This window comes from Zeugodacus cucurbitae, chromosome 4 (genome assembly GCF_028554725.1).
Source record: "Zeugodacus cucurbitae isolate PBARC_wt_2022May chromosome 4, idZeuCucr1.2, whole genome shotgun sequence".
Taxonomy (NCBI): domain Eukaryota; kingdom Metazoa; phylum Arthropoda; class Insecta; order Diptera; family Tephritidae; genus Zeugodacus; species Zeugodacus cucurbitae.
The window spans coordinates 30,496,050-30,514,137 of NC_071669.1; the positions used below are offsets into that span (position 1 = coordinate 30,496,050).

At 37.1% G+C, this 18,088-nt stretch overlaps 1 protein-coding gene across 3 annotated transcripts in view; it reads left to right on the plus strand.

Annotated features, from left to right (window-relative positions):
- Positions 1-18,088, plus strand: part of LOC105218409 (uncharacterized) — a 94,511-nt gene that overhangs the window by 13,500 nt on the left and 62,923 nt on the right. For all 3 annotated transcript variants that reach the window (XM_054229201.1, XM_011193971.3, XM_054229200.1), the window contains one exon: positions 1,609-1,736. In XM_054229201.1, coding sequence (XP_054085176.1) covers positions 1,609-1,736 — 128 coding nt within the window. The remainder of the gene's footprint in view (positions 1-1,608; positions 1,737-18,088) is intronic.

Consider the following 18,088-nt stretch of genomic DNA (forward strand, 5'->3'; position numbering starts at 1 on the left):
GAAAAGTAAAGTCCTCTCTCGACGAACAAAAACTAAACTTTACAAGTCCCTTATCACCCCCGTCCTACTTTATGGTGCAGAAGCGTGGACGCTGTCAACATACGATGAGACGGCACTAGGAGTTTTCGAGAGAAAGGTTTTGCGGAAGATTTGAAGAATATTTTTAGGTGTCTCCGGCTCACAGGTGACATGGCCAAAATACCAATTCGTTCTTTGATCCGATAAAACCCGTAATGATTTCTATCTGTCGTTTTCTGTAAAATTTCCATTGTTTATCAATACGAAACAAATTTGTATCCTTCCTTACGTCAAAATGCAAACCACAAAGTATTTTATTGCAGTCCTCTTCTTGTAAAGTTGACCTGACCTTAGTTCTTTCACGGCGCAACTTTGAACGATCAACTACACAACTTGGATCTTTCGATGAAATAATACCAACGACTTTTAAGACAGAGATAGTTGGAGACTACAGTACGATCACACTCAAGGTCTAATGACAGTAAATTTAATATATTTTTTGCAGAGATGGTGATAATTTTCCCTTAACATGTTCTGGGTCTTTTTGGTTATGACTAAATGATCACTTGACTTGCTTCTTTTAATTGAAAAGTGATCAGCCAAAGGACAAGAACAACAGAGCGTGTTAAAATTTTGTTTCTCTGTGCTACGCGATAAATTTTTTTCTTTTCTATGTTGTTTTTTCTCATTCTTCACAGTTGTAACTATATCAACATCGCCTATCACAACTTTTCTGGTTAAGCTTTGGTCGAGTAAGAAACTTATTTCCTCCTTGGGAACACGACACCCTCTTAAGCAGCTACAATTCCTAAGCTTTCAGATATTTCAAGAACTATCAGCTCTTATCGGGCTTTATTTCTTATTTTATTAAATTTTTAATTATCTAACATCTAGCAGGTAACTTCTCCGGCAAACCAAAAAAAATCTAAAAGCCACTATCACTCTATTAGTGGGTACAAAGAAAGTATGTAATACCCCCTCCCCCTGATACGTAATATACGCATCATATTTACACGAATTTGTAAATTTTGGTTTCGAAATATTCTCAAGGCCATACAATTTGTATGGCGCATACCTAAATAACGCGACGGCGACGCTGAGCGGTTGAAAATTTCTATTTTGACAGAGCGTTCCGAAGTAAAGTTGGCTGTAAAAACGAAGTTTCTCTGCAAAATAAAATTTCACAACAACAATTCAAGTAAACATTTTGATATCTGACGTAAAGTTGCAGCCTTTATTTAGGGATGGCGCATCGACGTTAACGCAGAGCGGTAAAAAACGTTCCGCCAACGCTTTTATTTAGGGAAGGCAGTATGGTATATACAAATTTTTCGTCAAGCTTATATGACGGATATGACAGGGTTTCAGTATTTTTCCATTTCGAATTCATATATTTGAATATTTTGTTATACTCATTCGAGAGTAACATTTATCAGTTATCGCAGATATGTTTGCTTAAAAATACAGAATGAAAATACAATTAAAATATAAGACAATTCCGAAAGGAAGAAGACTTTGATTTTATCACTAACCAAATTTGAATAATATTCTTCATTCATTATAAAAATATATATATATATATTCTCATAGATTTTACGAGATGCACAGACTTTGTCGGAACGGATGAATCATCGTGGAGCTTGCGCATGTGATAATGATACTGGAGATGGAGCTGGAGTGAAGACGTCAATACCGCATAATTTATATGCTAAAGAACTGTAAGTATTCGCAAACAATGTTATTAATAGATGTATGTATACATTTTCGATTCAAAATTCAATCTATACATATTGAAAAAATACTAAGTTTCGTAGGCCTTTGGGTAACTTGATCGCATGCAGATTTCAGTAGGAGATATATAAAGAACTACTAATTTCGGAAAATTATTTCCAAAATTCCAAAATTTTGTGTATTGACCAAAGTCCCGCAAGTTAAGAGTTCAAAGAGAAATCTATGTTCATATATAGTACAACAATGTACAGCATAAGTGAAGTTTGTTAATTGCCACTATTTCTAAAAATTAAGAGTAAAATCCAGTATAAAATGTTAATTTTTCTTTAAAACAACTAGAAAATAACGCATTAAAAATATGCTAAAGTAAAATTTTCATAATTTAAGTCTAATAACCTCTTTAACCATTTGGCGGGTTAATGTTTTGATCACATTTGTCGCTATTACACTTCATTCAGTCGAATTTTTTAAAGTACATATTTCATATTTTTGAAGTTTAACATCTAATTATTTCCAAAAATGTTTGATAGGATTAACACCCGGACCTTTTGGAGGTGTTTCCAAATGGCGAGGTACTTTATGTATCAACCACCTTTTGACAATGTGTGCAGATTGAGATGGGCAATTTTCCACTGCTCCCAATATGCCAGTATAAAATAAATCTCGTAGCTAGCGGAATGGCGTTATTTTTTGTAACTAGACGAAGACAATGACATATTATCACGATGGACCCATGAAAGATTGGCGGAAAGAGCCTTCACTTCTATTGGAGTAAAGTGGCCTATTATAGTTATCTATGGCGTAGTTGATACATTTTTTAATTTTAAAGACAGATAGCGGTGGCATTTTCCTGGCTACATGAGACGAGTACTGGGGAAGATTCAACACTTTTCTCACCTCCTCATGGTTACTGTTGTTGTTTTAATATTTTTCTCCAACTCTTTCAGGCAAATTTTTGGGGTTTTTATCTACTTATTGTAATATTTAAGAAAAATAAATTGCATCCAAAGCTCTTGAAATGCAGTATATTTTATTTGTTTGCCCTGAATAATATTGTGCATAGTCCTTAGCTTTCCAATTATATCTGTGCAATTCGAAACATGAATATATGTCAGAATATCCCCAGAACAACACCTGTTGGTTTTTTTTAAAGAATGCCCCGTTCACTTCTAATGATATCGTTCTTCGACTTGTGCCTGCATTTTTCAAAGAATTTTGCAATTTTTTTTTGTTGTTTTTGTCAAAGTTGATTTTTTTTTATCAATTTGCATTTTGCAAAGAATTAGTTGACAAACTGTATGTATTGTTAAAATGTGAATTATTTTGGATATTTACTTTACGCATTATAATGAGGTAGACGATTGCGCCATCTCTTTTCAACCAACCTAGCACTACTATTAATATGAACACAACAATCTTCCGCTTTTCCACATTTTAGGTATTTTAAGTATAGTCAGGCATAAATTGATTACCTTGGTGAGAAAATTTACTCCCGCTGAGCCTAGGTGCTTTAACATTAAGTTATTTATTTCGTCTGGACCAATGGATTTTGAGGACTTGGCCTTTCCGATGACATAGTGAACCTGTTCACCACCTGATTTATCTTTATATTTTGCTATCTCGTTTCAAGTTTCGACGTCAAACCATTTGGTGCTTTAAGTGAAACTACTTATTTTTGTTATACTTTTTGTGGACATTCATTCGAGGTTTGGTGCTTGATGGGTACCAAGAGTTTTTTTTCTGGTTTGTGATAGGACTGGGCATACATAGAGAAAGTGGAAACCCGTTTCTTTATTCAATTGGCCAATGTTCGGTTATGGTAGCTGTAAGTCTATATATGCTTTTTATGCATCTATTTAATAGATCATTGATTGTTGTCCAGTCATATTTAGGCTAAATGCTGCTTTGTTGTTTTGCATTTGGTTATCGATTTCCATCTTTCCTGAGCAATCTGTTCATAATGTGTGGACTGGAGATTTTGTAGTGTCTGACGGGCATGGTATTTGCTCCGCTTCGGCTTCGTCCTGAGGGGCTCCTATCTTTGCTCTCTCGTCTGTCTATTCGTTTCTGAAAATGTTCCTGTGGCCGGAAAACCATATTATGGACTCTTCCAGTGAGCAGTTGCAGACTGCGCTAGAATTAATCTTTGGCCATAACAATGTCTCTTTAAATATTCACTTTCTCTATTTTCTCGTAGTTGCTCAGTAGACTACCACAGGTCATCTCTATACCTAGTACTTCCGCTTGAAAGATGCTAGACGAGTTTATATGTCAAGATCCTTGGAGTATACCTCCGTTCCTATACCGCAATCCATTTTAGATCCGTCGCTATATATTGAGATGGTATTCTCATTTTCAGCAGTCTTTGGGAGGATATAGTATTTTTTATTTGGTATTGAAGTAAACTGGTTCCAGATTTCGCTGTGTCCATAACACTTGCGATCCAGCCACCTTCCACGTTTATTCTTATAGCAGAAAAAGCTGCTGTTCGCAGTTGATGCAGAAGTACGTTAAGTGGGTCAGTTGGTCACGACTTGAAGGCTGCGGTAACCCCTGCACAGATTGCTCTTTAGGCTATATTTATTATTATTTTTTTTCAATCTTTAATTTCCAGTTCAGTTTACTATCGATCTCTACCCCTAGGTATTTAGCGTGGATACCACATTCAGACATCGCGGCATAAAGACAGCTCCTTTTCGTGCTGTCGTAAGCAGCTTTAAAATCGACAAAGAGATTGTGTGTGTCGATCCTCTTCTCACGGGTCTTTTCCAAGATTTGGCGGATGGTGAATATTTGGTCAGTTGTTTATTTTCCAGGTCTAAAGCCACACTGATAAGGTCCAATCAGTTTGTTAACGGTGGGCTTTAGTCTTTCACACAGTACGCTCCATAGAATCTTATAAGCGATGTTAAGGAGGTTTATCTCACGGTAGTTGGCGCATATTGTGGGGTCTCCCTTTTTGTGTATTGGTCAGAGTACATTGAGATTCCAATCGTCGGACATGCTTTCTTCCGACCATATTTTGCAAAGAAGCTGATGCATGCCCCTTATCAGTTCTTCGCCGGCGTATTTGAATAGCTCGGCCGGCAATCCATCGGCCCCGCCGCTTTGTTGTTCTTCAGCGGATAATTGTTACTCGAATTTCTTCATGGTCGGGTAATGGAACATCTGTTCCATCCTCATCGATTGGGGAATCGGGTTCGCCATCTGCTGGTGTTGTACTTTCACTGCCATTCAGCAGGTCGGAGAAGTGTTCCCTATACAAACTCAGTGTTCTCTGGGCATCAACCACTAGACCACCTCTGGGGGTCCTACAGGAGTGTGCTCCGGTCTTGAAACCTTCTGTTAATCGCCGGATCTTTTCGTAGAATTTTCGAGCATTACTCCAGTCGGCCAGCTTGTCAACCACTTCATACTCACGCATTTCGGCCTATTTCTTTTTTGTCTGCAAATGCATCTCGCTTCCCTCTTCAGCTCTCGGTATCTTTCCCATCCCACTCGTGTTGCGGTCGATCGCAACATTGCGAGGTAGGCAGTCTGTTTTCTCTCCACTGCGAGACGACAATCCTCATCATACCAGTTGTTTTTTTGACTTTTCCGAAAACCAATGGTTTCGGTTTCAGCTGTACGTAGGGAGCTTGATATGCAGTCCCACAGTTCAGAGAGCAGGAGTGCAAGTCGAGTAGAAAATCGTTCGGCTGTCGGTTGTGATTGCGGCTTCTCGTTGTCGAACCTTCCTTGTGTTTGTTGTGGCGGGGGCAGCGCTCATAGGTGCGTTCTAGATGCTCATAGAAAGTATCTTTGGTCACATCTTCCTTCTCTTCCGTCGGGGCGTAGGCGCAAATCAGCGATATGTTGAAGAACCTCGCTTTTATGCGGATTGTGACTAGACTTTCATCCGCCGGGGTGAATACCAGGGCTCGACGAAGAAGTCTCTCTCCCACCACAAATCCAACACCAAATTTGCTCTCCTTTATATGGCCGCTGTAGTAGATGTCACAAGGACCCACCTTCTTCCGTCCTAGTCCCGTCCATTGCATTTCTTGGATGGCTGTGATGTCAGCCTTTACTCTTACGAGGACATCAACCAGCTGGGCAGAGACACCGCACATTTCAGGTGCATGCCCTTAATTCGTAGTCCTTTATACGTTTGCAGAGGTCGTCATCAAAATTGGGGTCTCTCATTCGAGGCTGTTGCTTCCTGTTCGTTGGTAATTGCTTTTTATGTTGTGGGTTCCAAAACCTACGCACAACCGAATAAGCGGGATTCGCCTTCTCACTTTAGCTCGCCTCCAAACGGATGTCTGTTGCCTACACAGTGGATATTTGGTCTAAGGCCGGAATTCGTGAGCTGCTTGAGCCACATGCAAAAGAATCGTTCCTGGCCACTCCCAAGTGAATGACAGTCAGGAACTTTCCTCACTTACGTGAACTTCAACACATGACCCCATCCTCCATCCTCAATCATGCAGGGAACTAAAAAATATTTCTACGAGAGTATATCTTATTATAGTCCCTTTAGACTTGACAAATTTTAAAATCTCCAGCGATAATTAGTATTAGTTAGTTATGAAAGAGGACTTATATGAGGTTCTGCAATCAAATCTCTGACAAAAAATTCTGAATTTCTATAAAGTACCAAAATATTACTGTTGAGAATTTAAACAGACGACAGACATGTATCGGGATTTCATCCCTTCTCGTTATACTGGTCATTTTAATATATATGTAATCGTATAACTCTATCTAACCCGTTAAATTTTATGTGTTAAAAACAATCGTTATGTGAACAAAACTATTGTATTATCTTTAGAAAATGTTGCGAGAGTATAAAAAGTGCACAATATAAATAATCATATGTTACATACATAATTAAAATTGTACAGTGTTTTAAATTCATTGATGGAATATGCAAAAAATGCCAAAATTGCTAAACGTTCAAGGAACCAAAAACAAAACAGTATTATTAGTTTGTAGTTCATAAATGAAATCTATTTATTTAATTATGTTTCATATTTTTGAAATGTTCCCTGTTACATACGTTATTTTAGTAAATAAACTATGAATATACCTTATTAAACTACATTTTTTTTTCGTTGCGTTTGCCAGTTTGATATCAAATGAAAAGTTCGTAAAACGCACGAGTTTGAAATTCGTAAACGCAATATAGAGTACCTTCATTACGAAGGCGGAAAAAACAAATGCATTGAACGCAATTTACGATTCGATTGTCGCATTTACAGAGTATCTTTTTTGCGAGTATTTTCACTTGCGCAACGCCTTACAGAGTAACCCCCTTGATACCATCAGAGCACTATGTCGCCACGAATTATAATTGTTCATGGCATTATCGAAGAGATCAACACCACCCTTTCGATTATTGAATGCTCTTACGATGTGTGGGATATCAACATAATATTTCTTGCCGCCTTTCCATCGCTTCACACGATGCAGTAGTTCAATTGCCTCATGATTCGATGAAATGGACGTTCCATCGGGCTATCAGCACTTTGTTGTTTCGATCAAGTCTAACCAACCGCGTTCTTTCTTCTTAGATGATGATACGGCAGAAAGTTTAATTCGTACAATTGTCACGAATAGTTCCGGTAGCATAATCTCTCAAAGAATTGAGGTGACTCATCTATTTATGAGAAGTGAAGAAGTTATCAATTGCAACACGAATGTTCACGTTGATCGTCAAGTTGGGACAATAACTTCAGTACAACTATTTCACATAGCCGCAGTTTTTGTATTCGGGTTCTCGATTCTCATTTGCACCGCTGTACGGAATGAACGAATACAAATAACCATCAGGCGAACATAAATCCTAGTATTTGAACCCAAATCGAACGGGCTTTCCTTTGATAAACATTTTGCAAGAATGACAGCCGTAGTAAGCAATCATCTATCAGCTCATCGATAGACATATTGTGTGAGAATATACCAAATTGCGTGAATTTCTCATTCAAACCAATGTTCCACAGCGTCACTTTGACGAACATCTGGCATCAATTATGTGATTATCGCACACATGGAAATACTTCTTTGATTAGTTTTAAACGATCACGTGCCATTGCGTCACGGATGATTTTGCACTCCAATGAAGATTGGGAAGACCAATAATTTTCGATGCGCGGTCGCGTATTGTAGACAGTCACGAACAAAATTCCAATGAAATCATCCATCTCAAATTTCAAGTCGTTGTAATCGATTTTCGCGTAGTTCATCGTAAATCGAACCAAATATTTGATTATCTCATCATCGATAAACAAGTTGATTTGGTGAGTACCCTTAATTACTAAATGGGCTACACGAAAATATAAATGACCGTGAAATTGCAATACTATATTTGCTGTAAAGTTTTCCATTTTGTCAATTACCTTGTTCAAAGGAATACTCGCGGGAGTATTTAGTCTTTTTTTGCTTTGGTCCATTTTGGTTCGAACAGGTTGACTTGTTTTCTGCTATGTTTGGATGTCACACGCGAACTTGAACTAGATTCAAATTCAGCAGAATGTTCCTCGATCTCTGCGCAATCGGCTGACGCATTCGGATTGTCTTCAATAGTTCTATGTTCCCAGCTATTTTGCGAAACAGAAACGCACTTGCATCGTTGAGTATTTGCTCATCTTCATCGATATTTTCCGTATCACTTACTGCATGTAGTTTCTGGAGGCAAGACCACGCATGGAGAATGAGATTTCCGATTTCATGATCAGCGTGCCACATAATCTCCTCAATCTCTCTTTGGCTCCGGTATTTTCCGAAATTTCGTGTCAATATTTTACTCAAGGACGGAATACATCACAACCGCACATCAGGAGGGCATACCTGCGAATCACACTGGAAGACCTGTTCATGCTCTTAGACAACAACCGACTAACTACCTGTCTGGAAGGGTTCCTTTTTATATTCGTGACCTAGGAAGCTTCGGGGAAATTCTATTCTAGAAATATGTATCTGGAAAGAAAGCTCTGGAATGTTCCATAAAGTGGAAACAAGTATATGTACAGTCGATTTTTCCATTTTCTGATACGTAAGTACAAAAAGCTATATGAACGGTAAGACGACTCCATGTTTGTGAAAGAACTCAGTACATCGAAAGAATATTAGTGGCCTTCATTCATTTGGTACATTGGAGTTCACAAGAAACGAAAATAATGAAATCGAATAATTAGTCGTATCGTTTTTGGCTGGTGGTCGATTTATCAACCAGTCAATTTTGCACATTCTTCATCATTCCATACTACAACCGATCTGGTAAAAAATACATTTTGCGTGAAATATGCGACAAATATTACAATATATACATAGAAAGGTTTATTTTTACACTAGTTTTGTTCACATAGCGGTTGTTTGTATGTTATAAAACTAAACGAGTTAGATATAGGGTTATATATATCAAAATGATCAGGGTGACGAGACGAGTCAAAATCTTAATGAAACTTGGAACACATGTTCCTTGGGACCGTGAGAAGGTTGCTTTAGCCACTACCACGCCCACAAAGTGACAAAAACCGAAAACACATAAAGTGTCATAACTAAGCCATAAATAAAGTTATAAAAGTAAAATATAATATAAACCAAACTTTCTCCAGTCGGTTCTCTTAGGTACCCCACCACACACCATGAAAATAGTTGAAATCGGATAATAACCATGCCCACATCCCATACAAAGGTTAGGTTGAAAATTACCAAAAATGGGTTATCTCACTAACGAAAAACGTCAGAAACACTAAATTTCACAAAAGAAATTGCAGAAGGAAGCTGCACTCAGATTTTTTTTTACAATGGCGAGGCATCGCCCACTTACGGGTCAAAAAACATATCTGAGAAACTACTCGACCGATTCGAATGAAATTCGGTATATAATGTTTTCTTGAGACCCTGGTGACACGTGTGGAAAATGGATGAAATCGGTTCACAACCACGAAAACTTCCCATGTAACTCAATTTTGAACTCTATCTTATTCCTTCACTTTATAATATATACATAAGGAACCAATGAAGATAGCGAAATAAAACTTTACACAAATACTGTGTATGATCTGTGGCATCACTTGTGAAAAAATTGTCGAAATCGGACTATAACTTTTCAAGGCCCCGAATATCTAATATGAAGAATTCAGTGCCCCATGGCAATTTTTCACCGAAAATCTCTCAGGTATTTTAATTTAATTCAGAGGAAATATTTGGCTATGGCTGAAAATACACTATATTTTCTTAAAAAAAAAAAAAAAAACCGAAATTGATGAGACAACAAAAAGAAGTGTGCGTCCTTCAATGGTTAATGAACGACCGAAATGGCAATTAAATCGTTCATTTATTCCGTGGTAGACAATTTGATTCTATTAATGAAATATTTTAATACTGTTTTCGAACCAAATAAATTGGATTTTTTTATTTTAACTTTTTGTTTTTTAAAAATGGTTTTAATAAAGAAAAAAATCATATGAAATATTAATATTAATAGAAAAGATCCTTAGCATGTACGTTATACCTATATTTGGATTATATCCAACAAAGTAACTTGAGGGATGTACTAAATACATTTTTTAACTTTTCGCAGCAAAATATATTACTTTTTACTTCAGTTCAACATTTTCTTTTAATCTGGGATGGTTACATGTAGTATTTAATGAGAATTGATGCAAAAAAACTGCGAAAACCATGCAAAAACAAACCTATGAGACGATATTACCACAATCTCACGATCTTTGCGAATAACGTTGAAAGCTGTACGTTTCAAAAGATCTGAGTGGCTATTTTGCTTAGTTTCTTTGTAAGAGTCGAGTTTGTATCGGTGAGCCTGTAGTTACCCTGGGTGTGAGGAAGTGACGTACAGTACAGCTCTCTGTACCAAAGAAAGTTGTCGCATCTGGCTATTCCGTTGCTGTTGGTTGCCGAGGCAGACCCCTACAGCACTGGGCAACGTAAGATGCACTTAACTTACGTGTGGTTTGCAGTTCAGAACATCTGACTTTCATTCGAAAAGACTGTGCGGGGCCTGGTGCCTTGGAGCGTGACTGGTCAGTCTGGGAGTGATGTTGCTTAGTTAAGCTCCTAGGGGAGTAAAAGCCTTAATTTGGGTACTCTCTGATATTGGGTACTCTCTTGATATTTACAATTGTAAATAGTATACAATGATTAAATAATAACAAAAAGGAGCATTAACTATAATTCCCAGGATGGATTCATATGTAGAAGTTCACGTAAGTGAGGAAAGACCCCACAATTTGCGCCAATTACCGTGGGATAAGCCTCCTCAACATCGCGTATAAGGTTCTGTCGAGCGTACTGTGTGAAAGACTAAAGCCCACCGTCAACAAACTGATTGGACCTTCTCAGTGTGGCTTTAGACCTGGAAAAACAACAACAGACCAGATAATCACCATGCGCCAAATTTTGGAGAAGACCCGTGAAAATAGGATCGACACACACCATTTTTTTGTCGACTTTAAAGCTGCTTTCGACAGCACGAAAAGAAGCTGCCTTTATGCCGCGATGTCTGAATTTGGTAACCCCGCAAAACTAATACGGCTGTGTAAGCTGACGTTGAGCAACACCAAAAGCTCCGTCAGAATCGGGAAGGACCTCTCCGAGCTGTTACCAGACGAGGTTTCAGACAACGTGACTCACTCTCGTGTGATTTCTTTAACCTGATGCTGGAGAAAATAATTCGAGTTGCAGAGCTAAATAGAGAAGGTACCATCTTCTATAAGAGTGTACAGCTACTGGCGTACGCCGATGATATCGATATCATTGGAAACAACACCCGCGCCGTTAGTTCTGCTTTTTCCAGACTGGATAAAGAAGCGAAGCGTATGGGTCTGGTGGTGAACGAGGACAAGACGAAATATCTCCTGTCGTCAAACAAACAGTCAGCGCATTCGCGTCTTGGCTCCCACGTCACTATTGACAGTCATAACTTTAAAGTTGTAGATAATTTCGTCTATCTGGGAACCAGAATTAACAGAAATAACAATGTCTGCCTGGAAATCCAACGCAGAATCACTCTTGCCAACAGGTGCTACTATTGACTAAGTAGGCAATTGAAAAGTAAAGTCCTCTATCGACGACCAAAAACCAAACTCTACTAGTCTCTCATCATTCCCGTCCAACTTTACGGTGCAGAAGTGTGGACGATGTCAACATCCGATGAGACGGCACTAGGAGTTTTCGAGAGAAATGTTTTGCGGAAGATTTATGGTCTCTTAGACGAACGATGGAACGATGAGCTGTATGTGTTATTCGACGACATAGACATAGTCCAGCGAATAAAAAGACAGCGGCTACGCTGGCTAGGTCATGTTGTTCGAATGGATTAAAGTGCTACGCCAGTCAAGAAGAAGAAGAATTTGGACAAATACGTTTTGAAGGAATAGTTTTTAAACTGTCTAATTTTTGTTCTTAGTTCTGCTGTACGTCTATTATACACAATTTTGAGAGCAGCCGAGCTCGTACAAGTATCAGTTGTGATATTATTTGGTGTAAATTTGTATCATTTTATATTTTGGTGTAAGTTTTTTATCATTACCTTTATTGGCCTGTTATGTTTCCTCTCGTAGCTAAACCAAGGTATATTTTTTTATTTTTATTTTTCAAGGGGCTATTAATTGTTGGGGAACTATCAGCTTTACGTGTTTTGAAGAGTATCCCTCCAGCTTCTTTAGCTAGTTCATCTTCATCCGTTTCGTATACTCCATCAACACTTATATTTGATGGTTTTGGTGCTGTACTAACTGGCTTGCTTTTACTGGCTTTCAGTTCTTCGTTTTCTTTTTCGAGTGCTATAATATCTTTGTGTATTACACATCGCTTCAAAAGTTTTAAGCATTTCATTTACAAGAGAGTTAGTCTTTTCCAATTCTCTAATTTTATTTACTCTAAACGAGCTTAGACTGTTTCTTGGCGTCACCGCATGTAGAGGTTAAGCCATTTTTTGCATTGTATTGCCATTGCAGAAAGTAGTTCCATTTTCACCACCTTTAACCCTCGGTGTTGGCTCGACCAGGGTTATTTTTTTGAAGCTCGGCCGAAGGCCTCCAATGCAGAAAGTAGTTCTACGCGATAGAACTTTTCATTTCAACCTTTTTGATAACCCCCAGGAGTTGGCTCGTTATTTATTAAAAATTGTTTATTTTGAGCCAATTAACATAAAAATGGCCTCAAATCTTGGCGCCCCAGTAATCGTGCCTTAATGCACAATTTTTTACAATTCCAGGCCGGTTTCGCATTTGGTTTGACAATGTAAGTAGATTTTTCCACGGCACCGAAAATTGCATTTGCGTTCACTTCAACTGTAATATGATGGGCAGAGCATCAAATATTTAATATAAAGTATTTCACGCGTATAAGCTTTCTAAGGATTTTTGACTCTATTTCATCCTTTATGAGATTCTCCCATTGGCGAATGGTTCGTAGCAATTATATTTATTTATTATATTTTAATATATTTATATTTTTTAAATAAATGTCCGCGATTATTAGCTTAGGGCAATAATTTTTAAACACCGTAAAAAAGTTTACCGGAAGCGATCACAAACTAGTTAATTTACAAAATACATTGTGTGTTTGTTTTTTTGGACACGGATTGACGGAGGTACAGACACAGATAGGGATTTCAAGCTACTCGTCACTCTGATCACTTTGGTATATGGGCATTTCCGCCAAGTCACATAGGAGCTACATTTCTCATTTCGATTTTTCTACTGCATCGCAAATATAAGCAGCAATCTCGCCAAATTTTAGTATAAACAGTAAACTTTTATACAATTAAAATAAAAAAAAAAAAATAATGTTCAAAAATCAGAAGATTTGTGGTTTTGGTAACTACTTAAAATTGGTCACGTGCGACATCGTAGGTGTGGAATTAGAAAATTTAAAATTATTTTTTGTCTTATAAGATTGACTAAAGTATGTAAATAGATACATTTACATCAATTAATTATTTACGAATGAGCAAAAACCGCATTTTAAATTCCACTGAAATAGCTATTCAAATAGATTTTGGCGAACATTATAATAAGAGTGTTCATTTTAACAAGGTTGTAAGGAAAAATCGTTTGCTTTTAAAAGTGACAAGTTAACGCATGACATATTATTTTCTTGATAAATCTCTAAACTAAAATTAAGAAATCCTTTAGTTGCCTTTCTAAAATATTTTTTTTTTTAATGTAACTGCTCTCAGTTTAAAATCAAATTTATATTATCAAGCCTGGTTGATTTTATAAAATAATTAAAATACTCTTCATTAGAATATAATTTTTTTTGCAAGGAGCCGTCGATGGAGTGGGAGCAATTATCAAAAGGAAAGTCTAGCAGATAACGAAATCCAAAAATTTTTATACCCGAGGACAGCATTTTCTGAAAAAAATTTCATACTATAGAATTTTTGTTGTGTTTATCGTTGGATATTAGTTAAAATAAATAAATAAATACATTTACTACTTTTTTAAGCCATTTTATTGAATTTAAATTTAAAATGCCAATTTTAAAGGCATCCATTCACAACGCTCTAAAATCAAAAACATTTGAATATTGCCTCACAATTCGCTGAAATCGCCGTTTGAATTGTTGTCCTCAAAAACGACTTCTATTTTTTGTCCCGTGCGAATGCTTTGGTTTTTTGCAATTATCTTGAAAATGAAAACCGTTCCTAAATCAACCTTAACACTAAATGTAGTGCTAATGAAGGGCTATTAAAAAATCATACTGTCAAAATTAAAAAACATTTTAGCTCATATTTTTTTTTAGTTGAAAGGTGTACGATTGTCACGTTCGACATGGCGGAAATGCCCATATACAGTAGCGGACAAAAAAGTGGCCGCTCAAGAAATGTGTGAATTTTTGATTTATTTAAACACAAAGAGTTATATGATAAAATTTCTTATACAAATAGATTTATAAAAGTATTTCCAACATAAATAAATATTTCAGTTTAAAATAATTTATTTCATTTTCGATCCAAATTATGTGCAATTTAGTTCACTGTAGGCGTTTTTGTCGCATTTTTACCGATGTTTTTTTGGATGGCCAACGGCCAGTTAGTGCCGCTTTTTGGAGGCGCCGTAGTACAATCCGTGTTCTGATTTCGGTTCCATTCAGTTTCTGAACTTCGATTCGCTTTACGTTTTATAAACACAGTCTTTGGATATTTTTGAAGGAAAACACTGATAGTAGTCTAAAAAACTTTATTTGTTCACAAATTTTGCGTATACTCAAGTTCTGAGATCGCAAAGCTAAAATTGCTGTTTTATCAATTTCACTCAATTTTGGCATTTTTGCACTTTCCGTTTTATTTGCAATGACGTGTAGATTCAGGAATAATTAAAAGCGTTTTCTTGTATCTGAATAATGTACTTAGTATAATATATATACAGTGGAACTTCCATAACTCGAACTTCTCTAAGTCGAAGATCTCCATAACTCGAACTTTTGAATTATTGCCAATTGCGTTTAGAAATCAAATATACAAATTTCCTTCCATAACTCGAATTTCTATAACTAGAAGTTCTCCATAACTCGAACTCATGAACTGGCAATAGAAGTCAAATTTCACGCAAATTTCCTTCCATAAATCGAACTTTTCGACCAGGGCATAATACAAAATGTAAAATTTTACTATCGAGGCAGAATTTTAAAAGAGTCCCTCTATATCGTACGGAGGTGAAAAAAATATGATATTACACTTATGGATTGCATAAATCATGTAACAAAATCATGGAATACAGACATCAAGAGCCAAACAATAGCAAACTGCAAAAAGCTAAATTACAAAATACATGTTTTAACATATGAACACAAAACTTTATGCAAAGTAAATAATTTAAACTGGGTATAAATCTATATTTGACAGCCTTTTGACAAATTATATGTTTCAATGAAAATTCTATAACTCGAAGTCTCTCTAACTCGAATTTTTTTTGTGGATTATGGTGACTCGAGTTAAAGAAGTTCCACAGTACTTTCTTGTATATGAGAGTCTTATTTGTTAATACTACATCGTTTTAAAGTCACTGCAAGTAAGTGTCCCGTTTTTTTGTTCGCTACTGTATAACTCTATATCTAACTCTTTGATTTTTAGGTGTTACCTAACAATCGTTGGGTAAACAAAACTATTATGGCAACATGTTGCGAAAGAATAAAAACACAAGTACTATTTTTTTGTAAATTAATTGTTTATGGTATTTTTCTTAGCCTGTTTAATAATTATTGCTCTAAGATTATAACCGCGAAAATAAATTTAATAATTATACTTTAGTTTAAAAATTTAAGTGCTCCAAAGCGGGGATATGAAACCATTCGACAGTGTGAGAATCTCATTTGAAATGTAATCAAAACAAAAAAACTTGAGTTTTTTATTAGACGAATTTGAGTTTTAGTACTATATACAAAAGCATGTTTGGATCTACAAAGTAAAATTCGATATAAGCCTTAAAACCGCTTATAATTGAGTTTGCGGATGTAAGCTTTCCATAACATATGAGCATCGAAAGTTGTGACTTTGACTGTTTGACAAAAAAATGGGAGAAGGACATGAATAAACGCATCTCTAAATTTTCAATAACAAATATATTTTTTTATAGTACATATATATTTTCTTTTCAATATCTTTTCAAATTGTTATACAAATTTTATATCGCTGATTATGTCAAATAAAGTGTAAAACTAGTTACATTTAAAAATTCCATTATTTCGGTGCCGTCATGTTTAACGGTTTTTTTGTTTTGTATAATGAGGTCGTTGTTATATGGACGTCGGACAAAGTTTATACAAAATTAAACATTTTGCATAAATATATATTTATATAAAATATTATCCAAAAGTTTCAAATCGATCTGAGTAAAATTCTAAGAGATAGTCCCTTTGGAAGTCCCGTCCATCAGGCCACCTCAGTTTCAATTAAAAACTTTAAGTTTGTGAACACGATTTCTTGAGGAGTTATGGAGTGATTATATTCAGATTGTGCACACCTCTTTGAAATAACATTATCTATTATTATCTAAGGATCACGATTTGAGGGTATGTACCTGGAATTTCCGGTCCCTTAATTGGGAAGAGTAAAGGCTGACATCATCGCCATCCAAGAAATGCGATGGACGGGCCAAGGACGGAAGAAGGGTTGTCCTTGTGACATCTTCTTCTTCTTCCTGACTGGCGTAGGCACCACTTACGCGGTTACAGCCGAGTCCACAACAGCGCGCCACGTATCCCCCATTCTGGCAGTTTGGCGCCAATTGGTTATACCAAGCGAAGCCAGGTCCCTCTCCACCTGGTCCTTCCATCGGAGTGGAGGTCTCCCTCTTCCTCGGCTTCCACCAGCGGGTACTGCATCGAAAACTTTCTGGAGCTGGAGCACTTTCATCCTTTCGAACAACATGACCTAGCCAGCGTAGCCGCTGTCTTTTTATTCGCTGGACTATGTCTATGTCATCGAATAACACATACAGCTCATCGTTCCATCGTCTGCGGTATTCGCCGTTGCCAATGTTTAAGGGACCATAAATCTTCCGCAAAACCTTTCTCTCCTCGAAAATCATCGGATGTTGACATCGTCCACGCTTCTGCACCGTAAAGTGGGACGGGAATGATGAGAGACTAGTAGAGTTTGGTTTTTGTTCGTCGAGAGAGGCCCTTACTTTTCAATTGCCTACTTAGTTCATAGTAGCACCTGTTGGCAAGAGTGATTCTGCGTTGGATTTCCAGGCTGACATTGTTATTGCTGTTAATGCTGGTTCTCAGGTAGACGAAATTATCTATAACTTCAAAGTTATGACTGTCAACAGTGACGTGGGAGCCACGACGCGAATGCGCTGACTGTTTGTTTGACGACAGGAGATATTTCGTCTTGTCCTCATTCACCACCAGACCCATACGCTTTGCTTCCTCATCCAGTCTGGAAAAAGCAGAACTAACGGCGCGGGTGTTGTTTCCAATGATATCGATATCATCGGCGTACGCCAGTAGCTGTGCCCTCTTATAGAATATTGTACCTTCTCTATTTAGCTCTGCAACTCGTATTATTTTCTCCAGCATCAGGTTAAAGAAATCACACGAGAGTGAGTCACCTTGTCTGAAACCTCGACTGGTATCGAACGGCTCGGAGAGGCCCTTCCCGATCCTGACGGAGCTTTAGGTGTTTCTCAACGTCAGCTTATATTAGTTTGCGGGGATACCGAATTCAGACATCGCGGCATAAAGGCAGCTCCTTTTCGTGCTGTAGAAAGCAGCTTTAAAGTCGACAAAGATATGGTGTGTGTCGATCCTGTTTTCACGGGTCTTCTCCAAAATTTGGCGCATGGTGAATATCTGGTCTGTTGTTGATTTTCCAGGTCTA